The sequence below is a fragment of the Ostrea edulis genome, chromosome 3, assembly GCF_947568905.1.
Source record: "Ostrea edulis chromosome 3, xbOstEdul1.1, whole genome shotgun sequence".
In the NCBI taxonomy this organism is placed as follows: Eukaryota; Metazoa; Mollusca; class Bivalvia; order Ostreida; family Ostreidae; genus Ostrea; species Ostrea edulis.
The window spans coordinates 44,732,010-44,759,162 of NC_079166.1; the positions used below are offsets into that span (position 1 = coordinate 44,732,010).

The following is a 27,153-nucleotide window of genomic DNA, read 5'->3' on the forward strand; positions in this document are numbered from 1 at the left end:
ACATTGCTTCTGTTTTGTTGCATAAAACGAACTCCAGTGTAATGTGACGTACGTCAACACATAGACATGATGTCACACTTCGTCTCACCCTTCCTTTTATCAACATTGCACGGTGCACTGTATTTTGGAGCTAGGAGACCGAAAGATTGGGATGATAATCCACGTAAGTTCACAATCTTAATCCGAGGTGTGACTTGCGAAATCTTTGTTACACATGTTGTAATTTTTCAAATCATTATGCTCTCTCAGTCGCGTGCTTTAAGCTAGTTCATAATCCGTTCATAGTCAATATGAACGGATTGTGTCGGGAGCTGAAATTGGTTGGTTCATAGAGGAAAATGCGATTTGTAATATAAATACATGTTTATATACCAATCTCAATCATATTGTGAAAGTTAGCAGAATACAAATCAGAGTCTTCCCAACTGACACAGACAATAGTTGTTAGCATATATATACAAAAACAAATTATCTCCCGAGGACGAGTGTAATCCTATCCCAACCTGTTGATTTCAGCCTCTGAACTTTCACAATATGATGTATGAATACATATAACCTTATCAGGTCCCTCGTTATACTGAGGCCTACACTAAAACTTACTTTCTTCTCGTGCTGAAAACCAGGCAACACTTGGTATTAATTCCTTCTATTACCAGTTATTAAAACGTACAAAAAAATTCACAAGTACAAATAATGAATTATAAATATTGTACAAGTTCACACTGTCTACAGGGAAATTTCACCCTCATTTTACTTTCGATCATTTCACATTTATCTTAAAGGGCAAATCTAAACCTGGACAAAAATTCATTCATTCATCATTTTAAATAAGCAAAAAATAGCTTTGGGCCAAATTGAAACTTGGGAAAATTATTTTTCAATGAACAAAAATAACAGAGCAAAAATTTGCCCATACACAGTATTTTTCTTCTACTCAAAGCTGTAAAAAAAATATTTACTGACAGTATTTTACAGGAATAATATACATGGTGTCCCATACCTTTGAGTTCATTCTTCTCTAGATCCTTCAGCATTTGCACAAATGCCCAGCTAGATTCTGACAATGGCCAACTGTTCTTCAGCACCATAGCTTGGATAATGTACTTATGAGGCTACAAAAAATAATTATCTTTATCAAAAATTGAAACTTTTTTCTATTTTTACTTGAAAACCAATATCAAAGTCATAATTGATTATTCCATTTTGAATGAACGATCACAAGTGAAGGATAAGATGAAACCAGTGTGGGAGCAACTCTGTACCTTGTAGTCCTTTTCTTCCAGATCGACTTCACTGGCATCTGAGTGTCGGCTTCCTGGTCTCTGTGGGAAACACAGCACAACAGTGAGTCCACAGACGTGAAGAAACAACAAAGGAAAATATATGTGACACTAAAAGTGGCAGTGTGATAGTTTTGAAGGGCGGACTTACCGAGGTTCTGCCTTCAGGACTCTTCCCTGATCCAGAGCGTTTCTTTCCAACACTCTCTTTACTTCCTCCCTTACCCTTGGTTTCTTTCACAGCTGAAAAAGTATGAAAAACTCCTACTTTAATATCTCATTAAAAGTTCAGATGTCCTTCATAATAAAGTTATAGTCCGAAAATACAATAAAGAAGTCAGAACGTGGATATCATAAACTTACAAGCTCTAGAACTAGGTCGCTTCTCCTCATTTGGGTCAAAGTCTTTCAGGAAGATGAAAGATGGAATGACGGCGTGACCTTTGCCCTGTGTGGTGGCAACCTCAGTTTCATTGTCCAAAATGACCAGCTTGATGTAGACATCAAGTTTGGACGTGTTGATCTGGACTGTAGCCAGGTGATCCTCGGTCACTTTCACCGTATACCTATAAAATATTTTAAATGTTGCCATGATAAAGAAAATACATCTCAATTTCGCAAAGTGTACATGTTGTTTGTGTAGAAATCTACCTGAAAATGACATCTTTGGAATTTGGCACATAGTAGTCTGTGATGTGTTTGACCACAAAGCTGGAGTTGACAGTGTCTGGTTTAGCTGGTGCCGGGAGAGGGCTTAAAGAACCAATCAAACGCATCCTCCACTTGTTGCTTGGGATACCCTGATCTGTTGTCCTAGCCTCAGCAACAAAGCTATAACCTTTCTGTAATAAAAATAACAAGTAGGCTCATCAGTGCCAATGAAACAAAATTTGCAAGCACTGGATGGCTTTGCTGATATTCTATATTTTTATTTTTAAATAATTGTTAATTTTTTTTTTTGCACACATTCTCTAAGACACACACAGAATATATGATTTGAGATACATACACCTTTAAAAGAATGTTTCATAGGAATATATTTTGTTTCTTTGAAAGATTCTATATTTTAAAGGGATAATATATGAAGAAAAATATTTGTATCATTTCTAAATAGATGAGAATTCAATAAACATTTGTCACATGTGATTATGTGATTTAGAGTTGCTGACCTTGTTTTTCTTGTAGACATAGGGGGCAACTTTCTGGAAAACACGAGGGATCTCCTCTCCGTTGTCGTTATTGACAACCCTCAGTAGACATGTGTTGACTGGTACATATAACTTAGGCACAGCTAACATCTCCTCATTCACATAGAAAATCTCTCTACAATGGGTTAAACAATGGATTGATACAGTATTTTGCCATAAGCATATTTTTCTATCCAAAAAAACTGAACAGTTCGAAGCACTATTGCAATGTAGAAAGTAACATTAGTAATTTCCAAGTCCATCACTCCAAATACAAAGTTTGCCAAACTTCACACTAAAAGTCTGTTAACTCATTCCTCTAGAATGACAAACTTACACAAATTATGATTATGACAATGCTATAAAATTTCATGCATTTCCATGAAAGCGTAGTTACTATTCATAACATGAAAAAAGGGCAAAATTTTCAAGTCTCAGAATTCCTGAATTAAAACTTTAAAAAAAGAAATTCAAATCAATGACAAATGGCTGCATAAAATCTCATTCCAGTCAAAAGAAAAAGCTGTATTTGAAAAGAAAATTGGATCATCATAGAAATCATAAAACAAAGGGAATTTGTGACCAAGACAAACTATATGGGTCCCCCGTTTTGGATGCTGTAAAAGTTCACCTGAAGACTAGGAACCAATTGTTGGGGGGCTGATCTGTATAGGTACCACTGTAATCTGCATAGGAAATTTTATTCCATTCATCCTGGTAGAATGGGTACTTTACCATAATGTCTGGGTCATTCTTAAACATAAACCTGTAAAATCAAAAACAAATGTGATACACTTATAATAAAGCTGCTTAGAAATGTTATGTAGCAAGTTGTCTGTACACATCTACCTTTTAATTTGCATTGAGAATGTAAATTAAACAAAGATGGAGTCCTATTTCACATACCTAAACAAGAAAAGACCATTTTGTTCAGCATTTGGGTCTATAATGTTCCAGCACTTCTGCAGGTTTTCTGCTACCTTTGTGTTTTCTTCAGATCCTATGGAGGAAAGAAAAAAGCTTCAGTGATGAACCACTCAGCTTGTCACTGAATTAAATGTGTATAAAGTGTTAGATAATCGGTGTATTCAGTATAAGAACTGTCTTTTAATAGTGTATATATCAAGTGTACATAAGCATGCTAGGACGAGGTATGGCGAGGGGTTCCGATTGGTTATATAATTGATGTAGATGTTTACTGGTAAACAATCAATGATTACTGTAAATAAAACAATGTCCCTCTACCTTGCACTCTGGCTTGTGTGATCTTTCTGACATAAAATGCCTTCCAGTTCTTCTGAATTTTCACAGCTGAAGTATGTTCAAATGGAGTGGGTTCCCTACACAATATAAATGGAAATAAATACCATTCTCCAACGAATTATACAACCATTAACATGGGAATGTTTAGAAAATCAAATACTTCTATTGTTGATTTATGAAAATCAAAATAAGGCACAAACCTGTTTGCCCAAGGATTTTCTACTTTCTCTGTTTCACCTGAAAACAAACACTTATAATATACATGTACACCAAAGCAATCATGTTGAACTAAACATCATCAAATAACAGTTCAGATCAGTGTTATAGTCACACAACTTTGAATCATATTACATATTATACTGATTATCAAAATAACTTTAGATCACACATCTACATGCAAGTTACACACCTAGTAAATATCTCATGCAATAAATGCATCCCATACCGAAAACACTCTATGATACCCACTACTGAACCACTGCTATTGTGAAAATCTGTAGACCCTACTGGATATTTCCGTTGTTGAATTAAAACTGTCTGGACCACAAGCTTGGATACAAATTGTACTTACAGTTCAGCCACAGCCATTCTACTGACTGGATAACAAAATAGCAATAGCAGGCAAAAAGTAGGTCGGTGGGAATTAATAACAAAGCCGGCGTTAAAATAATGATATCTTGATCAGCAACCAGAAAATTACCATGGCAGTTAACAGATCTACAGCATGACCAGTAGGTTTTACTGAGCCATTGTGAAGCTGGAATCTAGTAAATTTATATCTTAAGTTAATCTTTAAAATAGCCAAGGGGCATAACTGTGTCAACATACCATCATGCTGGGTCTCTATAAGTCAGGCATGCAGGAGAAAAAACATCAGGTCAGATTACAACCAATTATCATTAAAATTTATACACATTTCAAGAAAATAATTACATTCATAATTGGAATCTATATTTCATAAAATATCAAATAAGAAAATGCATGGAGAGAAAAAAACTACTTTAAAAACTGAAATTACAATGTCTAACAATAATGAATGAAAATAAAAATCACCTCTAAGAAAGGTTAAAAAAAAAAGAAAACCAACCAACAACAGAACACATTGCATAACACATATTGATCTAATCTACACTAGATGCACAAAACCAAGTTCCCTGTTGTGTGCCTTCAACCCTTAGAGCTTTAGACTCTCTCTAAAACTCTGTTTCTATCTGGACATCCCATGCCCTCTTCAAAATCAGCAAAGACATGGCTTGTTTTCCAAGACACCTGCCTTACTCTGTGAATCAGCAGTTAAACAGGAGAAGACAACAGACAGACTTATCTGAATCCGTAGTAGATTTTAAAAAAACCCAGACATTTGTGCGAGTACAGCAGTAGATAAAATAAACAGATTACCCGGTATTGAGTGAGAACAACAGTATACACAATAGACCCTGATAAACACACAGAAATATCACTATCTCAGAGTAGACACAATAGACACTGTGAGAAACACACAGAAATATCACTATCTCAGCAGTATACACAATAGACACTGAGAAACACACAGAAATATCACTATCTCAGAGTAGACACAATAGACACTGTGAGAAACACACAGAAATATCACTATCTCAGCAGTATACACAATAGACACTGAGAAACACACAGAAATATCACTATCTCAGAGTAGACACAATAGACACCGTGATAAACACACAGAAATATCACTATCTCAGAGTAGACAAAATAGACACCGTGATAAACACACAGAAATATCACTATCTCAGTAGTATACAAAATAGACACTATGATAAACACACAGAAATATCACTATCTCAGTAGTAGACAAAATAGACACTATGATAAACACACAGAAATATCACTATCTCAGAGTAGACAAAATAGACACCGTGATAAACACACAGAAATATCACTATCTCAGTAGTAGACAAAATAGACACTGTGATAAACACACAGAAATATCACTATCTCAGTAGTAGACAAAATAGACACTGTGATAAACACACAGAAATATCACTATCTCAGCAGTATACACAATAGACACTGAGAAACACAAAGAAATATCACTATCTCAGTAGTAGACAAAATAGACACTGTGATAAACACACAGACATATCACTATCTCAGTAGTAGACAAAATAGACACTGTGATAAACACACAGACATATCACTATCTCAGCAGTAGACAAAATAGACACTATGATAAACACACAGAAATATCACTATCTCAGCAGTAGACAAAATAGACACTGTGATAAACACACAGAAATATCACTATCTCAGCAGTAGACAAAATAGACACTGTGATAAACACACAGACATATCACTATCTCAGTAGTATACAAAATAGACACTATGATAAACACACAGAAATATCACTATCTCAGCAGTAGACAAAATAGACACTGTGATAAACACACAGAAATATCACTATCTCAGTAGTATACAAAATAGACACTATGAAAAACACACAGAAATATCACTATCTCAGTAGTAGACAAAATAGACACTATGATAAACAAACAGAAATATCACTATCTCAGAGTAGACACAATAGACAGAAAACTGTGAGAAACACACAGAAATATCACTATCTCAGTAGTATACAAAATAGACACTATGATAAACACACAGAAATATCACTATCTCAGTAATAGACAAAATAGACACTATGATAAACACACAGAAATATCACTATCTCAGAGTAGACACAATAGACACTGTGATAAACACACAGAAATATCACTATCTCAGTAGTATACAAAATAGACACTATGATAAACACACAGAAATATCACTATCTCAGCAGTAGACAAAATAGACACTGTGATAAACACACAGAAATATCACTATCTCAGTAGTAGACAAAATAGACACTGTGATAAACACACAGAAATATCACTATCTCAGCAGTAGACAAAATAGACACTGTGATAAACACACAGAAATATCACTATCTCAGTAGTATACAAAATAGACACTATGATAAACACACAGAAATATCACTATCTCAGCAGTAGACAAAATAGACACTGTGATAAACACACAGAAATATCACTATCTCAGTAGTATACAAAATAGACACTATGATAAACACACAGAAATATCACTATCTCAGTAGTATACAAAATAGACACTATGATAAACACACAGAAATATCACTATCTCAGCAGTAGACAAAATAGACACTGTGATAAACACACAGAAATATCACTATCTCAGTAGTATACAAAATAGACACTATGATAAACACACAGAAATATCACTATCTCAGTAGTAGACAAAATAGGCACTATGATAAACACACAGAAATATTACTATCTCAGTAGTAGACAAAATAGACACTGTGAGAAACACAGAGAAATATCACTATCTCAGCAGTATACACAACAGACACTGTGAGAAACACACAGAAATATCACTATCTCAGCAGTATACACAATAGACACTGAGAAACACACAGAAATATCACTATCTCAGCAGTTGACAAAATAGACACTGTGAGAAACACACAGAAATATCACTATCTCAGCTCAGCAGTAGACACAATAGACTACTGTGTGAGAACAGTAGTAGACAATAGACGGACTACTGTGTTACACTTACGCTGTTGTTGCTGTTGTTTCCCCTTGTCTTTTTCTTTCTCCTTGTCCTTCCCGCCGCCCGGGGGCTTAGCGGATCCTCTGTGACTAGTTGTGGCAGTGCCTGGTAAGGTTAAGTCAGTTTGTTAGTTCATTAAACATGACTTACAGTACATGCCTTGATTAATTTTATTACAATATCGTTAAGACTTACTTCTTTCAAACATGCAATTAAATTATTCTATACATAGTTTGTTATATTATAACATGCAAAGTTGTAAGTTTCAAACATCTCCTTACTAAAAACAGTTACCATTATATTCCTACAGCATTTTCATCTACGTAAACTTGAATTGACTTAGTTACAAATCTAAACAGACCTGGTCGACTACTGGTAGGAAGTCCCAGGATATTTTTAGTTGTAGAATCAAATGTAAAACATCTCCATGCAAAAGCTATATCTGGAGTGGCCACATCACTGAGACATTTACGTAGCATGTTGTACAAGGCATCGTTAAACACCTACAAACAGAAAGGAAAAAATATCACAATTCCAAATCTAGTAGAATTCTGCACATCACTTTCAATAGTCTAAGCTCTTATGAATAGATAACATCAATGATCTTTATATTCCAATTTAGTCAACTGGTTGAGAAAAATCTCCAATACTTTTTGCTTTTGTTACAAATGAATATATCCAAAATCTTACCTCAAAGTGGTGCTGTTTAGACATGAGCTTGTCGTTTCTGTAGGGGCAGTGATAATGGACTAACTCCTCCCAGTTCTTCTTGAAGGACTCGGTGTCCGTAAAGGTGTTGATACACTTTCCGATGCTGTTGATGACTTGAAGGGCATTGTCCACAAATCTACAACTCTCCTGCACACAAAAAAGAAAAACATCAAATTCTATAAAAGCTTGGTTTACACACCTTTTAGTAAAAAGAAAATAAGTGTTCTCTTTGTTGAACTCTAGAATACAGTTGTGAATTTTCAATCTTGACCTTACCTTTGTGAGTTCGGACAGTTGTGAATGTTCACTTTTGACCTTACCTTTGCGAGTTCGGACAGTTGTGAATTTTCACTCTTGACCTTACCTTTGCGAGTTCGGACAGTTGTGAATTTTCACTCTTGACCTTACCTTTGTGAGTTCGGACAGTTGTGAATTTTCACTCTTGACCTTACCTTTGTGAGTTTGGACAGTTGAGAATTTTCACTTTTGACCTTACCTTTGTGAGTTCGGGCATGACTTCCTCCTCATTACCAAACACAAAGGGAACAGTGGACACTAAGTGGACACTGTAACCTAGCGGCCCGGACATCATGAACCTCAGAACATGGCGCCTACAGAAATACCATAAATTCATACTCATTGTCTTGTACATGCATGGTGGTTTGTCATACATAATGCAAAAAGAAATGTTTCTGCATCAACCAATAACTTGGAACTGAAATTCATATCTATATGCTGAATGGTATATTGTTTGGTACATGAAAAAGCCACTAATAAGAGGTCAGTCTTGTCTGAATGTGAGGACTTACCCAGCAGGTAGATTGAGAACAGCAGCCTTGGTGGCCGTGGACCTAATCCTTAGGATCGGTTGTCCTGTCACCAGACTCTTCCAGGAGTACGGTTCAGCAACCAGAGTACCTGGTGTCACAACTGGGGGAAGCTTAGATTCACCAACTATAGAACCTACAAACAAGTCACACACTTAGTGCACAATATCCCAAATAAAAGCATAGACAACATGATATTCATTTGAAAAGAGTTGAATGAAAATATCAAAACTAAATGACATCTAAACTATTTTTTTTTCAAATTCCTGGTACTATGTTGCAGAGACAGTTAGTGTAATCAATTACTTTACATTTACATCAAACCACACACCCTCACCGAGGTTTAATTCAAGTACAGTTATTAAGAATTGTCCGCCCTTGTTCATTGTCATAACACTGAGTTGTCTGCCCTTACCTTCCATACTGTGGTCTTGATCCACCTTAATATCAGGTGGTTCCTCTGAGAGCATTAACAATGACCAAACAAACATATTACATCACAATAACAAGTGGTGATTGGATGGTTTTACTAGACAACTATGTGAATTACTGTAAACAAGTGATTATAGATGGGGCTGAGGACAAACCATTAAGGGGGCTGGGTTACCATTAATTACAAATCTAGTAATCAGAGGATCCCACATTTCAGAGAAAGTTTACATTTACTGACAATAGGAACAAAAGACTGCAGGACCTGTTCTAATTCAACACTAATAAAGGCAAGCAGTAACAATTACTACAATAACAACAAATATAAACTGGCACTTTGTAATTACAAGGAATACCTGCAGATGAGTCATTCTAGTAAGCAATATGCACATAACGATTCATGCACATATTTTAAGTCAGAGACTAGGACAGTGATAGCACACAACACAAAATTTCTATGATTATATATTACTGTCCAAAATATCTTCTACATGTACGACTAAACAAACTTTCTCCTAGTATTAAACTAACAGCAACTGTTTCACACAATATCAAGTTCTTTACTGGTACATATAAGGCTAGAGGAGTGGGGATGTATATCTTTACTTAATATTGAAGTAAAATTTTTTGTAGACTTCCCCAGTGATGCACCCTGACCAACACTAAATCTAACATTGGGATTCTAACAAAGAAATACTAACCCTCCATCACACTGCTGCTGGTAACCGTGGTCAGTTCTTTTTCCTGCTCTCCCTTCTTCCCTTTCAGATTTACGTGAGATTTGGCCTCCTCGATCCCCTGGGGAGGGGGATCATGCCAGCGGGACAGTGCTGAGAAGCAAACAACTATTTCTGTGGGTTTCAGATTGTCCACAACTGTACAATGTTAAGGAAAGAAAACCTTGTCTAATTACTTATAAAAATACATATTAATAAAAAGTTCATCATTTGTTATGTGGCCATGAAAATTTAATCTATTCAAGTCATGCATAAAAAATGACCGCTGGCCAGTGACAGTGTTATTATGTATTTATCGAACCAAAGGATACACAGATAATGAGGTGCTCTTTCATCGGCAATGGTTCCCCCCTAGAAAAAAACAAAATTCAAGTTTAAAAACGTTTGTCTTTCATAATCTATGGCTGAATTAGTCTCTTTAAAAAACAATAAACAATCAAGTTATTCATTTCAGAAACATAAAATGTTCAATTTGTTACCCTTTAATTAATTGATATCATATAAACCCATATATTTATCAAGTCAAAAAGAAATTCCAGTCAGACTTAATAATAGCTCAGACTCTAATTATAAGAAAAATAGAATAAAATAAAAAGAAAGCTAAAACAGAAAACAAATATACATGAACACAAACAGTGACATCACAAAATCTGAACTTAGTTGAAAATGATGTGAGTGACAATGAAGTAACAATGAAATTAAGTGTCCAATACTGAAATCTTGATGCCTATGACCAAGACTTTCTACTTTTTCTCGCATTTTGATTCAAAACATCCAACAGCTGTTAGTAAAAATTGAAGCTTGTAAACAAACAAGACACACCCCCAAGTCCAACCCATTTTTGTGCACAGTACATTTATTCAATCAAAACCAGAGTGACCTAATTGAAAATTCCACACATTACGTGTGATGATTTCTGAATCTGGCCTGAAATCTGTATTTTATTTCTGATAGATGCTACAATGTCTTTGATATAAATGACTTTAAGTACCCCATGTCCTCAACTTCACACAGGTCGTTTGATCTCCATTCGATTATTGTAACAGTACTTTAATAAAATATATTCTGATCAATATCAAAATAAAGGTTACACATAAAGCTCACATAATGAAACAAAATTTCAAGACAACTAGGGTCCTGAAGGAGACCACTTAAAATGCATGATACAGAGTTGTAGCAATCACTGCTATTAGCAGTTTATAAACTACAGGAAAGGTCAAATACTATAGTAGGGGAGCTACCATTACATTACGTAGCAGTTCATCAACTACAGGAAAGGTCAAAAGCTATAGCAAGGTTTGCTATGAGCAGTTTATCCACTACAGGAGAGGTAAAAAACTATAGCTATGCCTGCTAGCAATAGTTTATTGACTACAGGAGAGATCAAAAGCTATAGCAAGATCTGCAAAGAGCAGTTTATCATCTACAGGATATGTCAAAAGCGGGGTAAGACTGAGGAGACAGATTGTGGGCACTTCACTGCAGTCTTATAATTTAACTTTATCAAAGTATTTAGGATCGAGAGCTAATTCATTTACACATTGTTCTTCTTTTTCTGCATCTAAATTAGATATAGACCTCAATATAAAACTTTCTCTTACAAAAACTCCTGTCTGCAATTAGTACATTATATTCTGATCAATACATGTGTATATATAAAATAAAATGTGCATATATAATATATATCTGTTTATGCACAAAATTAACTTTTATTGTTAGGATGTAAATCTAAAATATGTTATTAAATATCATTTTTTTTTTTTTTCATTTTGAAAGTGCAGTTCCAAGGCTCTTGGTTTCTAACGGGTCCTTATCAGATTATTAGGTCCAAAAAAGTGAGAAAGGAAGGTTATTACAAAAAGAATTTAAAGAATGTTAATTGTAAATCTTAAGTTCATTTAATTTCAGCTTTATATTAAGATATCTGATTTGACTAAATTTTAAAAAGCAAAAGTAAAAATACATAACAGGAAAGACACAGTACGGTAAACGGAAGGGGAAGAGCCTTGGTGGGACTACATGTGCAGTGAAGTGTGTCCACGGAGACATACTCACACCACTACAGAGGGAGTGTGCAGAGTGCGCGGGTGGGTTTTGAGCGGTCTTGGAGGTATTTACCGCGCCAACATTTCCCTGGCCTCCTTTTTTGTCCCCCTTGCCTACCGGGGCAGCCGCCTGTGTGACACTCTGTAAAAATAGTCAGTACAGATTTCAGACACTGAAAAATGTAGCTTTGGGCTTTGGATGTTCCCTGTCAGAACCTGGAAATCTCAAACTTTCATTAGTTAGTGCAGAAAATTTGAAAACTGTTATTCACTGAATTAGATAATTAAATTTCATTATAATCACACTGTTAAAACATTACTGAGCAAATTTGTCATAAAATAGCAAATACATGATAACATGAACAAATGTACTAGTCACCATTGCAAGATAAGCGGATATACGTAATATTCAAGTCTTTTTATTTCTACGTCAAGCCAATTTCATCAGATTTTTATTTTAAATTATTTGTTAACTTGTACTTGTATTACATCCTACATGCAAAATGTTGTTTGCTTCCTACATATCTAAATTCTTCATGACCATTCTATTAATCATTGTGAGCTACTTGGTTAGTGTATCAACATCTTACTAAAGATTAACATCAGCTGAAAATTTTATATCTTGCTTTCATTTACATGTATATGGAAATCATGCAATACAGGACAACTGAAAAGCCTATGTTTGTACGATTTCTTAATTTTGTAAATTTTGCAAGGTCTAGCAGAGTTTGATAGAGCTTGAGGAGCAAAACACCCAAAACTTCTACAGAAAACAAGAATTTTTACACAAAATTCAAACTTACAACAACAAAAAAAAAAAACTTAAAGGAATTTAACCAAGGAAAGTACAACCAAAAAGAAAATAGCATCATATCAAACTGACTTTAACATGTATCTACTGAAAACCAAATAAATCGCTGAAACTGAGCAGCATGCAGTTGTCTCTAGGACTTACATTGCCATTGCCTTGGCATACAGTGTTAAGCTAGCAAAATATAGATATACAAAGACTGATGTATACATCAGGGCATGCAGTCATACAATATCAACAGAAGGGGGAATAAACACTGCCTCACAAACCTGGATATTGTAAATTTTCTCCAGCTTCTGCGGTAAGGAAAGATTCAACTTTAAACACTTAACTCTGTTGCTAAGATATTATTTTTTTTCTTAAATGAAACTGCTATTACTATCTTTAAATCTTAAGAGAAATTTCTGTTCTCAAACTTATGGAATTTTCTACCCTTCAGTTGGTGCACACTGACCTCTTAAAACATGTGTACACTTAACATTAAACATATTAACAAGGATGTCTCATGTATTAAAAAGTTGGTGCATGTATCTAAAAGATGAAATGCAAAATATTATCTTTTTAAAACTACACAAGTAGAAACACATCTCATTGCACACATTTAAAAATAGTTTGTCAAATGCTCTGAACACCTAGCTTGTCAGCACACTCATGAACACTCACTGAGAACACCTGGTCAGGTGAGACAACACCTGGCCTCTTACCTTGAGATCTGCATGTTTGTGGTTGTACTTGTATGTATGGGGCTTGTGATAAATGTACAACGTCCTGAAAACAGATATACATGTATGTATACAGTTAAGCTGTAAGTTACTGACAAAAATAGCATTAGAATGTCAAAATATATCCTAGAAGTTACTGTAAGTATTTACAGATCATGTCAAAATCTACCCCACATTTTACCTGAAGCATTTACAGATCATGTTAAAATCTACCCCAGACTTTATTTATTGCAATTACAGATCATATCTATGTCTATCTAAAACTCACTTGAAGCATTTACAGAACATGTCAAAGTCCATCCACACTTTCTTGGCCTTGGCCGCTTCTTCATTGATGACCTGCTCCTCTTGGGGCTCAGGTGGTTTCTCAGCACCTTCCTCTCCCCCTTCTAGTGGCACCGCATCAGGGTCAGTGGGTGGAGGTGGAGCAAATCCTCCACCATCACTGGGTGGTGGGGGCTGGGCTGCAGCAGGGGGAGTGGCTGAAACAGTTCAGGGAAACACACATGCATTAATGTTAAGATATGTCATAATCTACTAGTAAATACTTAAAAATATATGTGACATTTTTAATCATTGAGAAAATTAATGAATTCTGTTATTCTTAGTTGAAGCTTCTAACTTACTGTTTTGATATCCTTCTAATAAAAGTCATTATATATGTACAACCAAAAAAGAAAAAAGAAAAAAAACCCACAAAACTTTACACATAGTTCTTTACTGAAGTTGAAGATTATTATCATAACTAAAGTGAATAGGTTAATATACTACATTAGATAAGTTAATTGTATAATCTGTAAAAATCTCTTAAGTACATATAATTTGAGCTGAAGTAATTAGCAGGGATAATAGCTGGGCTCTAATCTCTACAACAGAAAAAAACTTGGGGTAGACTCGACCTGCAAAGCACCATTGAACAAGCTAAAAAAAATCCTCTACATTTCTAATTTTCTATAAAATTATCTGAAATCCTTCTATCAATTTACAAAACCTCAAAAGCCAAATTTAGTAATAAATAATCTACTATTGACTACAGATATTATAATTGACTAAAATCTTTTGTCAGCAGCTACAAATTCCTTTTGAGATTATATAAGTGTTATCTGGTTTCCACAAATGATTATGAAATGCAGTTATTTTCATTGGCTTCCTTGTTAATTCATCTACAAATTTTTCTTATGAATTATGCTGACTAAAAGTCTTCTATGTAACTGATCTGACAGTGTTAAATCCAAAGCCGAAACTTAGGGGGCATGCATTAGTTGAAGATTTTCCACTAAAACTGTTACCATTTGAAGGATATTAAAGAACTCAGCTGAGAAAATTAAATTCAAATAAAGTTGATGAAAACAGGCTTTAAGAATCACACTTTTCTGGAATCAGTTAGGAAGATGTTTAGTCAACAGATAAGAATAGCCATGATAATGGTGTAAGATAAAACCTGGTGGTGAAGTTTCGTATTCTCCACTGACGGATTCGACTGCAGGAAAGGAGCATACGACTTCATTATAAGATAAAAAGCTACACACAGGTATTGGCAAAGTGAAAATCTAAATCATGGCTTTATTTTCATTTGATTGTTAAAAAAAATTAAATAAAACAAAACAGTGACAAAATTAATTAAAATCAATAAAAATAAATGAATAAACAAATACAATGTAAATAAATAAAATAAATGTTAGCAACAACCCTTTTTTAAAAATCTATTTAACAACGGAAAATAAAATTAAGTTTCATGATCCCAAAATATTTCTTCATGAAAATTACCAGTATAATGACATGATGACAAATTAAAATATTATTCTTGTGCAAATGTGATGAAATTGCAGCAACATCGCTACTAAAAAAAAAATTGCCGTGGGTTGTGTGCACAGTCTAGTTCACTTTCTACATTTAAGTATGACTAGAGATGTACCACCATCTGTCACAAATAAGTAGGGTGGGGGTGTAGTGGAGGCAGGGTTACCTTTGGCTGGTTTCTCCTCCTCTTTCTTGCCTTTAGAATCTGGTCGACCAGCAGATTTTGGCTTCTCTCCCTTAGCAGAACTCGCTCTTTTACCTTTCGGAGAGGCCTGGAGAAAAAAAATGGGAAAATCGTGAACAATGAATCCTGTCCTAGATTTACAAAGTTTAACATGATGTGTTATTTGAATGTAAGTATCTTCCACTATCTAGTATATGTACTCCTTTTCTACAGATCTAAACTACTTATAAATATTCTATGTGATTTACATGTGCAGCATGCTTGATACAGGACCCAAAAAGTAGGATTGTAGGGTGGTTTGTCATAGAGATAACAATTACAGGATATTAATGAATAGCAAGAAATACGCCTGCCCAAGATAAAACTGATTGAATTTGGTAATTACAAATCTGTAAAAGGTAACTTAAGTTATACCTTCAAATCTCAGGTGTATTTTCCACATAACAAACACTATAATATTAACAATTATCTGTTTACAGATTTTTTCTAACTTTATTAAATATTTACGCTCTCTTAATGTCACACGTCTTCAAAATCATTTCTTACCATACATAAATTTCATCCTCTCCTCAACATGTGCTCCCAAATATACCTGCTTACTTCCCCTTACATTTGTTTCATTAACTAATGCTCTTACCTCCCTGTTCCCCTCCTTGGTTTTAGTGGGAGACTTTCGTTTCTCCTTACTGGGGGTGGATGGTTTGACCTCTGGTTCGACAATTTGAGGGGGCTCCTTAGGGGTACGAGACAACAAAAAAGCCAAACAATTAAGGCACTGAACATGGAATATGTTGTTATGTACAACTAATACTGTAAAATGGAAATTTATGTAGTTCTTCATCAAGTGTATTTCGATAACAGTTAACAGTCTGTTAATAGAGCAAAAATGGTTATTCAGATAAAACTGAAGGTTATGTTATCTGGTATTTTTAAATACATGTATATTATACCGTACATCTGGGGTTTTTTTGCCTTTTTAGTTTACAAAATGATATCTAATGTATTATCACCAGTCATGGTAGCTCAGTGGTAGAGCATTCGCTATGTAACTGGAGATCACTGTGCCATGGCTACGTCAAACCAAAGACGTAAACATAGGTAGAGATTGCTTCCTCACCAAACACTCGATATTTAGAAGTAAGAATACGGTTGGCACATTAAAGAACTCTAAACACTACAACCCTGAGAGCTAAGCATCTAGGTCTAACTTTGTGGTACTTCACCTGCACCTGGTGATGTCTCTATACGAGTAAAATTTCTCTATGGAACATAAGACAAACTATTGTGCTATCACTGAAGTGTCATAAAATTTTATTTTTTTCCTACATTTTTTTCCCCCTCTTTGAATAATACAAATCCATTAAATGTTGTTGAGCAACAATCGTGGGAGTGGCTGTTGGGTTCAACACTAGACATTAAAACTAGGTATATGGTCAAAACTTTGCACATCTTATCACAAACACGGCTAAAGCATTTTCTTTGGACAAGAATTTTCAACGCATAAATTTCCATTTTAAGTTATCATCTATGAACACTTATAACACTGTACACAGTGAGATCGGCCTAATACGTTTTATAAATGTTAAAGTTCTATTTCAAATGTCTGCTCAATTTGAACATTATGATTTGAATCCTGGATATTATCCAACAAGATATATTTCAAACATGTAATAGGTAAATTTCACTGTGTGTTCAATCTAGCATTCTCAACAACATGCCTTTCAAATTCTACAATAGCATGCATATGAATGATTGGAAACAACGAAAACAAGTAAATTAGACACAAAAATCAAATTCTCTTTCACCGATTATTCAAATTCAATGCAGATTAATCTTTGTAAAAAAAAACAACAATTATTTCAGCTTTACATATAAATTCATTTCAAACCAAAATTTAGTTAGGAAAGCAAAACTCTCCAAATGCCATTAAAATTGTAATTAAATTACAATACAAAAATTACCACAAAATAGACACAAACAACAATATGGGTTAAAGACATTACAACACCAAACAAATTGGGAGGAGTAAGAGGTAGAGAATTTCTCCTGCTGGTGTTGATCTTTGTAGTGCTCTCTGATAAGAATGGGAGCAGCTACCATTGATTGACAGCTCCAATGGTGCAGGTTTTCATGGTCTGGTAGTATGCTTGTAATGTACTTGATAATTTTTTAGCACTTACCTCCATTTTTGGTGGTTCCTCTTTTTCTGGTTCAGGCTTTTTCGGTTCTGGCTCTGGTGCATTTTCATCAGTTTCTTCAATCTGGTTGATGTTACCAGTTGCTGGACGTGAGCGAGTACCTCCCCTTGACAAGGAAGATCTTGGACGAGTTCTGTATTAGCAAAACAATGCTGAATAGCAAAATTACATATGAAAGCAGAAAACAAGGAAATATTGTCTTTTAAACTTACGTGTCTGTTGGAATTGGAACAGGACTGACTTTGTAGTTCAAGAAAGGCGATGTGACTTCCAAACATTGAATTGGCTTTGGAGGTTCAGGAGTAGCTGAAATAAGAACCAACTTTAGAATCATATACAATATGTCATGTTTTATTTTCCCATTAGTATCATTTGGACTAATCAATTATGACATGGCAAACAACTCTGCATTCCATTTGGCTCTCAGACTGCATCTTATACTTACAAACTGGTTCATCCGACGGAGCCAGCTTCTTTTTCTTTGGTCGGATCAGTTTCCAGGCAGGAATTTTTTCTGGGGGTGGGGGTGGCTCCAAGGGACAGGATCGAGTCTGAGTGATACACACAGGGTGGGGGTAGATATGGGAGAGACCATTCTGTCTCAGCTTCTCACTGGCATCTGCCATCTCTCCCAACACCGATACCTTTACTGGGTATTTGGGGGTACTCCAGTATGTGGCAAACACCACCACCTCCGGGTTATCAGGTACAGGAATATCATCCATTGTTTTCTCCTCTGTAGTACACATAAACAATCATTAAACAATCATTAACGTAGCTCACTACATCAAGATTTATACATCTTATGATACTATGTCACAAGATGGCGATTCATTACTAGTATTGATTGATTTGCTTGTAAATCTGTGTACTGACTCACAGATCCGGAAATCTGCCAATAGTGTCTTTTGTGTTATAGATTGAAATAAATTTTGAAAATCAACGTTTTTTGTCTCTCCAAATTTGCATATTTTTTGCCTTTTTTTTTTTTTTTTTTTTTTTTTTTTATACATATGTACTTATTACATATCATCATATCTTTCATGATTAAATCATTTCGTGCTGATTTGATAAACTCTTTCAAGGTGTAGTGAACCACCTTAAAGTCAACTTTAACGAATCCTTTTGCATCAATATTCTATAAACAGGGAAAGAGACATAATTTTTCCTGTAAATATTCAATGCATATCATGCTTTGTACATCTCTTTGAGAGATATACTGGCTTCGTAGCGACATCTTTGCATAGGGGCTACTTAACTAATTCGTACAATTAACAACATGTCTAATTTCCACTTTTACAGTACACTTAGATATAATAGTTCTATAAATGTCTCTTACTTTCAGCTCCTTTAGCCCCTTTGTCTTTATCTCCACCTTTCTTATCTTTGTCTTTTCCACCTGTCCAAAATAAATGTTATTTTCAATCAACATAAAAACATTCAAGTTCAACACAAATATCATCATCCCATTATGTTGGTGACCTTCAACCTCTCCTTGACACCTCACCTTTATCCTTTGCATCTTTGCCCTTGTCTTTCCCATCCTTGGCCTTGGGGTCAGCTTTCTCAGCTTTCTCCCCCTTCGCCCCATCTTTTTCAGACAAATTATCTTTTGTCATATCCTGTAAAATTCCCCATCATAACAAGGTCAATTATCTAACAACACAAAATAGAAAATCCTCAAAACCTAAAGAAAATCTTATCGGGATAGTTGCTATGACAGATCACCTTTTTTTCCATTGCTTCCATATAAAAATATTCCATAAGAAAAACGTAACCCTTGATAAGAACTGTTAACTGTATGCACTGTTTTCACATTTATGTGGTCTTTACATTTTTTTTCATTCTTTGACCTACATGAGGCGTGGCACTGTCCAGCTCCTTTTTCTCCTGCTCCTGTTGCTCAGCCAGCAGTTGTTTCTCCCACTCTTGGAGGGGCAGCTTCCACTCGGGGAGGGAGGATTTCAATAAATCCCACACCTCAGCAATGTGTCCATGTCTACAAAAACCAGCGCTCACACATGTCAACCCCACGGTAATGCAGTCACCACATGATAAAGTACAGACATCAGGCCCACAGTAATGCCATTATCACGTAATAATGTAGTTATCACATGATAAAAGTACAGACATCAGGCCCACAGTAATGCCATTATCACGTAATAATGCAGTTATCACATGATAAAAGTACAGACATCAGGCCCACAGTAATGCCATTATCACATAATAATGCAGTCATCACAAAATAAAAGTACAGAGATCTGACGTTATCTATTCACATTATAATAATTTGTTATAGGAGGTAAATTGTTATCACGTTAATCGAAATCTGGAGATTGGGGTAAAATATCATTATTGAACCATGCAGGTGACACACTATAAAATACATTCCTAACATGCATGTAAAATTTTGCTGTGGTCTATAAAAAAAAATCATGCATCATCATAAACTTAACACTGTTTGTCATGCTTTTAAATGTTGCAAATTGTGTTTACAAGCAGGTTTAATTTCATTCACTATTTCAAGCATCCTACTTTCTTTTAGGACACTGTATTATTTCACTAGACGTGACATGCACCAGTGACATGATATAGTGATCAAGTGACGTAACACGATACATACAGAAGTGGAGAAGCCTGATATAATACAAGAGATCTCTACTACAAGCTATATATAAAATATATATTGACAGCAAGCTGATGATATTGAGATTTTAAAAACTACTGAAGAGAACCAAGCCTTGCCTGAATTCCTTGTGCACTCTGGACTTCACCTTATGCGCCTTGCCGTGTGGCATGGCCGCTGTATCGACACTCTTTGGCTGAGAACTTAGCTGGATATATTTATCAAGCACCTGGCTAGCGGTCACTAATGGAGAAGCCCGGCCTGACCCAGAAGCTGGGCCAGGAGGAATGGGCGAAGTGGACGACATAAGGCCCCTGTGAGAGTAGTACCATTATATAGAAAGAAAAATCAAGTGCATGTTTACAACAGTGCAGCCCAGTTCACAACACAGAGCAAATCTTAAGCACACCGAAAACCCAGTGCAAATTATTTCAGTTTGATATTTTGAATTTTTTTTTAAGCACCTGGCATATAAATTTCATGCCAAGTAATTTCATCAAAATAAAATGGAGCCAAAGTCAGAAATTGAAGTCATGAACTACATCAAAGTATAGATAATACATCTTGGCCATTCCCACATCAAAAGCATTTTATTGTTTTCTAATTGCATTTTACTATTCAGACACTGAAATATATTGTGCTAAAATGTATACTCTGCGACAAGATAAGGCTAGATATTTAAGTCAAGGGTCAAAGTTGTTACTTGTTTGTCAAGTTATCTTCCACTTGAAATAGCTAGCCTTACCTTATTCAAAAGCAATAGTATTCCACACCATGTTAACAGAGCAAAAATGGTTAATATTGAAGTGAAATTTTTTTTTAAAAAATGGAAAAAAAGGATTACTTCTGTTTATATTACATAAAAGATGAAGAGTGATAATATGCCTGTCGTGCAGTTAATTTCGAAGAAAGGGGATGCGATTAAAATTAAAACTTTATTCATTGTGAAATAAAATGGGGTGATTGACTGGCATGCTGTTATAGAGAAATTGATTATACATTTGTCACAATATCAAAAGTGAAGGTACATAGGAGTGAGATCAAAGATCCCTATGAAGTCTACACCGAGTCCCTTCTCCCCTACATACATGTACTGATGAGCGAGCATGCTTGCGAGTCTACTCACTGGAGAGGAATGGCCTCAGGAATCCATCCTGTCAAGCACTGGATGATGCTGCAGTCTCCAAACTCACTGCTCTGACTGCCACCTGTATAACTATACACAACATCAGTAAATTAACCCCTCAACCAATTACCCTATTTCAAAAACATCTACATATATATAAAATTCCTCATTGTTAAATTTTTTTCCATAGAAAATATTATCTCATCATTTGGTACTTGAGTCAAATATGGAAATTGAGGATGTCATTTCAATATGAAAACTAAATTTTTACTTACTCTAAAGAGGCCACTTTGATCAAAGCCTTCGTCAGTAGCATGGGCCATAACTCATGTTGCATGGAGGTGGCAGGTAATAGAAGTTTGTCATTCTCATCAAAAGGCATGGCATCATCCACAATCAGCTTTCTCCAACAGCCCTGCAAACCAGACAAGCCTATTTTAACCAATATTCTCCATGGAATATTCCCCAAAGTCTTCTAACAGATTCAAATTACAAATGTCCCTTCAGCTATGAGAGATAATTAAATTGATAGATTATTATGGAAATATTACTCAAACGTTGACAAATCACTATGATACCTCTACTATATCAATATATCTATAGATGATTGTTCTTGATGGCAAACTGAAACTGACTCTAAGTGCAAGTTCTGTAATATGAGCATCATTCAGAAAATTTTCTGGTGTATAATTTAAGGAGAATTTCAAAGTAAAAAGCAGACAGATATTGTGAAATTAACTCATTCATATTTTCATTGATATAGGCATTATGTATCTTTCATTTACAATAGAATCATACAGTATGTGGCCATTAGCCACACTACAAGCAATGTACACTTCACAACACAATTACAAGGTGATTAACATAGAATACATTCTTACCATCCAGTAGAGTTTTACTACATATTTCCCATAGGCATTGTATGGTGTGACAAATGGTGGCTTCTGGACTTTCATCAGAGCGTAGATGTGTTCCCATGGCCGCCAGCTGTGAATCATCTCCTCATAGGGCTGGTTTGGCTCAGCCTGCTCTGGAGGTACATTCTTCTCTGTTGTGTTTTCCCACAATGCAACAACCTGACTGATGATGTACCTCATCAACTGTAAATATAAGATCAGATTATAGAACATTTGTCCAAAACATTCATTTAAACTTCCCACTTGTTGATGGTTTTTGGTGAATTTTAGTGTATTTCAATGATCTATTACAGAACTAATGACATGAAAACCGAGTTTGAAACTCAAATCAGCCTGCTTTAAATCTAACAAACATTTAGTATTAAACTAATGATATCTTGTAGACTTGCCTCACTGTGGTGAATGTGTTCATTGGAGGAGAGTAAATCAAACCCAGCCATTCCATCTGGGTCCACAATCACTGGGGTCTATTAAAGGAAACCAAAAAAAATGAGAGGACATCTTTCTAAAGAGAATCACCGTGTTAACACCAGAACAGCATGATTAGGTAAACTGACCTTTTCTGTGATGAACTCATTTGGACGACGCCATGTTTCCACCTTCAGTGAGGAAGGCAACTCTATTTTTCCCTCCGGGTCATCAAAATAATGCTGCTGTGCCTGGAATGCACACATAACTCTTATAGTGCATCATATTACATTAAAACAGACCTTTACCTTCAGAAAACTTTCAGTCAGAATAATCTTACCACTGGAGATTTTCCTTTGTCTTCTTTTTTAGCTTTTTGTACAACATCCTTCAAGGGAAATAAAAAAAAATATAGATTTAGATAAAAACAACTCTGCTTAATCATTTACAGAAAATTCATCAAAATTTGTGCATTTCATAATATTTTCAGTTGATTTTTTATTTGTGCATTTTGAAAAACTCATGTGCATGTACAATTTTAATATACAAAATGCCTACATAAGCACTTGAAAGAGAGGCCAAATGCCCCCCCCCCCCCCTAAATCTGCCACTGACTTTCTAATATGCATTTTTTTTTTTCAAGGTTTTTATCATATTAGAAAGATCATTGGGCTCTCAAATTGTCCACTATGGCAATATCCTTTTTACGTCTAATGATTGCTAGAGTGTAAAGGTAAAACAAATTAGAATGTTTGAAAAATTTGGACTACTTATGTGTATTTTCACCACTTTGAGACCAACAATATGCTCAGTAGATGAAAATTTAGTGAAAACAATCAAATGCATTATATTTTATTTTATTCATGAAAAGAAATATATATAAAATCAATGCCTTAAAGCCTTTGTGTAATAACACTGCACATTTTACAGTGATGTGTTCTATTTTTAGAAACAACTATACCCTGAGAAAGGCCACTGGTCATAATGGATTTGGTCAATATCCTTGACAAAATACATGCAATTTTAAAAGGAAATCTGTAGATTAAATCTTACAAAGATCCTAAGCAATATTCAGCATTTACCCATTTTTCATCATTGACATCTTTTTCATTCCACTCAGGCCATATCAATGCTCGGGGCCTTTTGGAATCTGCCCCTCCTGCACTGGCAGCAATGGACGCAGCTCTGTAAGGAAATAAAATACAAGATCAAAAACATGACGCACCTTCTAAAATACTTCACCTATAACTGCTTTATCAGCACAAACACAGTATACCTCCGACAGCCTTCTGTCAAGGGTATTTTCTGCATCAGATACTCTGATAAATTTCTGCACATTATAGACAAAGAAAGGATGGTGAATAATTAAATACAAGTGAAATTTATCCCTAAACAGGAGACGAATAATGAAAGAGCTTTAATTGATTGGACAAATATTTACAGGTAATGCAAATTCATGGATCAAATTAATGTGTATTGATCCATAGAAACTAGACCTGTCATATAATACTGATGCAACCAAGCTTGTTCATTGTTCTGAGATAAAGCCTAATAACCTAAATCTAATTTTTCTACTTTACCTGTTTTGTGGGACACACATGCCCCCTGTAATACAAGTATGTTCTCATTTGTTCAAGTCCTACATCCTTAAAAAGTCTTGCTAAGTTCAAAGCTCATAAACTACATCAGAATTGTTTCTATTTCACTACCATCCATTATCAACTGTAGATCAAAGAAATTTTAATAAATGTAGGCAATTCATTTTTGGACAACTTAATGATAAATTCAAATTGATAACTTCTTTGATTCTTGCATATTCTAAGATCCCATCCATCTAAATGAAACTGGTATTTGAAAGTATCCAAATTATTTCCAATAGTTGTCACTTTCATCCATGGAATTCAAGCCTTGAGGTTGACTGGCGTGGTTAATTTCCAAAGAACAGCATCTGTAACTTCCTATGAGTCACAGTCAAGGAATGAAATTACATGTCACTTAGATATAAAAGTACTCCGAACCAGGTCAGTGACACACCTTAGGTTGGTAAAGGTATGGTTCCTGTCTACATTTTAGTCTGAATTAATTCATCACATTAGAAATGTCAGCATCACACAACTGTATCTATAGTCATCTGGAAATTGCAAATAATTCATTATCTATAAGAAGTAGTTATCTTCCATAAACACCCGAAAAACATTCCTCTTCAATTTTCAATATCACGTCATATAATTCAGTCACAAAAAAGTCAGAATCATTTTTCCAATGCTCATGTGTAGAAATTTTATCTACAATCATAAATAATCCTGGAGTAACTTTTTACCAAAAAAGTTGTTTCCACATGTGGTATACTTTTTACATAGTGCATCCTCCCTCCTAGAGTTAAATCATGCACTGTGACTTCACTATCCCCTCCCCATTTTCACCATTCTAGCTTCCTCCTGACTTCCTGCCCCAGTGGAAGACTGATGTCAGATTCACCTGAGGCAGGTGCCTGATCAATATTAATGGTGCTTGTCAATTTCCAATAAAGTCAGGTAATTAAAAGCCCAAAATCAATATCTCCAGTGACACAACTCTAGCAGCATTTCTTTGGTTGACAAGATGCGGATTATTTTAAGTACGTACAGGTGGTCACCAGGTTTTACTGTAACACTACTTACTGGGTAACAATAACCTCAGGTAATCTGGCGCTCTGACCAGCATAAAAAAGAAATGTAAGAATATTACAGAAGTTAATTATCAAGAGTATCTACGCCATTGCCATCATGCAAATCAATAAAGCATTTGACAGTCCCCATTTGCTTTGATTCAGGTTGAAAATAAATGTCATCAATGTAATATAAAATTATCACCACTGGTCTCCTGAAAATTGATGACAGACAAAGTAGAAGGTATGGGTAATCTTTTCATCAATAACTGCATGCCCTCAGCAGGAAAGAAATTGTATAAAAAAGCAACAAACATTACATTTGCTGACTGAGATTCAGTTTCTGTTCTGTGGACACGAGATAAAATGACTGCAATTTTAAAGAATATGAAACAACTTGATAATACAACTACTTTAACAACCACCAATCATTTTTCGTACTATCCATATTTGCCCACAATACTCAATTTGGAAGTTTCATTCCCATGCTTAGCTCAAGTTTTAAGCTACATCATAGGCATTGGTGTATATTAGACCAATTTAACCACAGCAGCTACTTAATTTTTTTTGTTTTAGTATCCCCACTGATTTTCACTCATCTAATCACTTTTCATCAAAAATTGGAAGAAACAAAGAATGAATGTATAAACAAATAATGAATGATCCCTTTAGATACAACAAATAATTTAAAATTGGATTCTTTTTTAAAAGGCCCTGTGAGGACACGCTACAATGCCTTCCCACAGCTATATTTGACCAACAATGAAAATTTACACTTCAGATCCACTACCAATCCACTTGATTAAATACTTCACAGACACAGAGCACATTTAATCCACACATCACTGTCTAACAACACTTGGATGAAAACTTCAATACAATGCTCTAACAAGTCTATTCATTCAGATATTTATTTCATATTTATTGCTCAACATCGACTGCAATTTATATAACTTTGCATGCACAATTCATCCTTTTTACACAGAAAAATGCTATAGTAATGCTAAACTGTATCCAGTCCGAGATTGGCAAAATCTGATTTGGTCCACTGAAGTCATCTCTATATGGCAAGATAGAATATCTTAAATCAAGTACTAATTTTATCTTTCACAGCCCCCTTTTATAAAATTTGCTCCGAGCTGTACATACAGTTACCAGTAATGCAATTGTTTCATTTTAATACAGTATTAATAGGAATTTGAACAAAGTTTGTAATTCCAACAGCAAGATCAACATCTGAGATGATGTCCATATATAAGGTATAATGACAGAACAAAACATGAACATGTGCACCAACATCCATCCAACAAAAGTAGGGAACATAGAAATAAGTAACTGAAATACATAGAAATAAGTAACTGCTATGTAACGTAGAAATAAGTAACTGATCAGCAACATAGAACTTAGCAACTGCTGGTAATATTACTTGAAGCTGACGTGTTTGTTCTTGGCTCTTAGCGATATTTCTCGCAGCCGCTTTGCACTGTGACGTGGGGAAGAACCATCCCTACTATGTGACATTATCTTGAAAGGAAAGATTAGTAACTAAAATAGATGATAATTTGTGCTTAGATTAAAAAAAATAAAAGAGAGATTCAATGGAGAGAGAAACACAATATCGCAATTTAA

The 27,153-nt window shown here is 35.0% G+C and overlaps 1 protein-coding gene across 28 annotated transcripts in view; it reads right to left on the reverse strand.

Moving 5' to 3' along the window:
• LOC125673758 (androglobin-like) overlaps positions 1 to 27,153 on the reverse strand; it is a 60,814-nt gene that overhangs the window by 5,502 nt on the left and 28,159 nt on the right. For 8 of the 28 annotated variants that reach the window (XM_048910547.2, XM_056157821.1, XM_048910546.2 and 5 more), the window contains exons 2-41: positions 23,960 to 24,062; positions 23,218 to 23,265; positions 23,027 to 23,128; positions 22,859 to 22,936; positions 22,434 to 22,652; positions 21,828 to 21,967; positions 21,553 to 21,642; positions 20,546 to 20,740; positions 19,658 to 19,799; positions 19,308 to 19,422; positions 19,140 to 19,199; positions 18,246 to 18,536; positions 18,013 to 18,106; positions 17,783 to 17,933; positions 16,240 to 16,335; positions 15,585 to 15,690; positions 15,060 to 15,098; positions 13,887 to 14,100; positions 13,601 to 13,664; positions 13,166 to 13,192; positions 12,096 to 12,227; positions 10,352 to 10,391; positions 10,005 to 10,178; positions 9,290 to 9,334; positions 8,857 to 9,010; positions 8,544 to 8,658; positions 8,027 to 8,194; positions 7,698 to 7,839; positions 7,343 to 7,441; positions 4,559 to 4,573; positions 3,931 to 3,967; positions 3,713 to 3,807; positions 3,374 to 3,467; positions 3,099 to 3,233; positions 2,450 to 2,603; positions 1,932 to 2,122; positions 1,644 to 1,846; positions 1,432 to 1,523; positions 1,263 to 1,322; positions 1,001 to 1,112 (exon numbers count right to left, since the gene is read on the reverse strand). In XM_048910547.2, the coding sequence (XP_048766504.2) occupies positions 1,001 to 1,112; positions 1,263 to 1,322; positions 1,432 to 1,523; positions 1,644 to 1,846; positions 1,932 to 2,122; positions 2,450 to 2,603; positions 3,099 to 3,233; positions 3,374 to 3,467; positions 3,713 to 3,807; positions 3,931 to 3,967; positions 4,559 to 4,573; positions 7,343 to 7,441; positions 7,698 to 7,839; positions 8,027 to 8,194; positions 8,544 to 8,658; positions 8,857 to 9,010; positions 9,290 to 9,334; positions 10,005 to 10,178; positions 10,352 to 10,391; positions 12,096 to 12,227; positions 13,166 to 13,192; positions 13,601 to 13,664; positions 13,887 to 14,100; positions 15,060 to 15,098; positions 15,585 to 15,690; positions 16,240 to 16,335; positions 17,783 to 17,933; positions 18,013 to 18,106; positions 18,246 to 18,536; positions 19,140 to 19,199; positions 19,308 to 19,422; positions 19,658 to 19,799; positions 20,546 to 20,740; positions 21,553 to 21,642; positions 21,828 to 21,967; positions 22,434 to 22,652; positions 22,859 to 22,936; positions 23,027 to 23,128; positions 23,218 to 23,265; positions 23,960 to 24,062 (4,631 nt within the window). Of the gene's footprint in view, positions 1 to 1,000; positions 1,113 to 1,262; positions 1,323 to 1,431; positions 1,524 to 1,643; positions 1,847 to 1,931; positions 2,123 to 2,449; positions 2,604 to 3,098; positions 3,234 to 3,373; positions 3,468 to 3,712; positions 3,808 to 3,930; positions 3,968 to 4,558; positions 4,574 to 7,342; positions 7,442 to 7,697; positions 7,840 to 8,026; positions 8,195 to 8,543; positions 8,659 to 8,856; positions 9,011 to 9,289; positions 9,335 to 10,004; positions 10,179 to 10,351; positions 10,392 to 12,095; positions 12,228 to 13,165; positions 13,193 to 13,600; positions 13,665 to 13,886; positions 14,101 to 15,059; positions 15,099 to 15,584; positions 15,691 to 16,239; positions 16,336 to 17,782; positions 17,934 to 18,012; positions 18,107 to 18,245; positions 18,537 to 19,139; positions 19,200 to 19,307; positions 19,423 to 19,657; positions 19,800 to 20,545; positions 20,741 to 21,552; positions 21,643 to 21,827; positions 21,968 to 22,433; positions 22,653 to 22,858; positions 22,937 to 23,026; positions 23,129 to 23,217; positions 23,266 to 23,959; positions 24,063 to 24,457; positions 25,521 to 27,153 lie in introns of those variants that run through there. The other 20 variants (XM_056157823.1, XM_048910545.2, XM_048910552.2 and 17 more) reach the window with 18 other exon arrangements.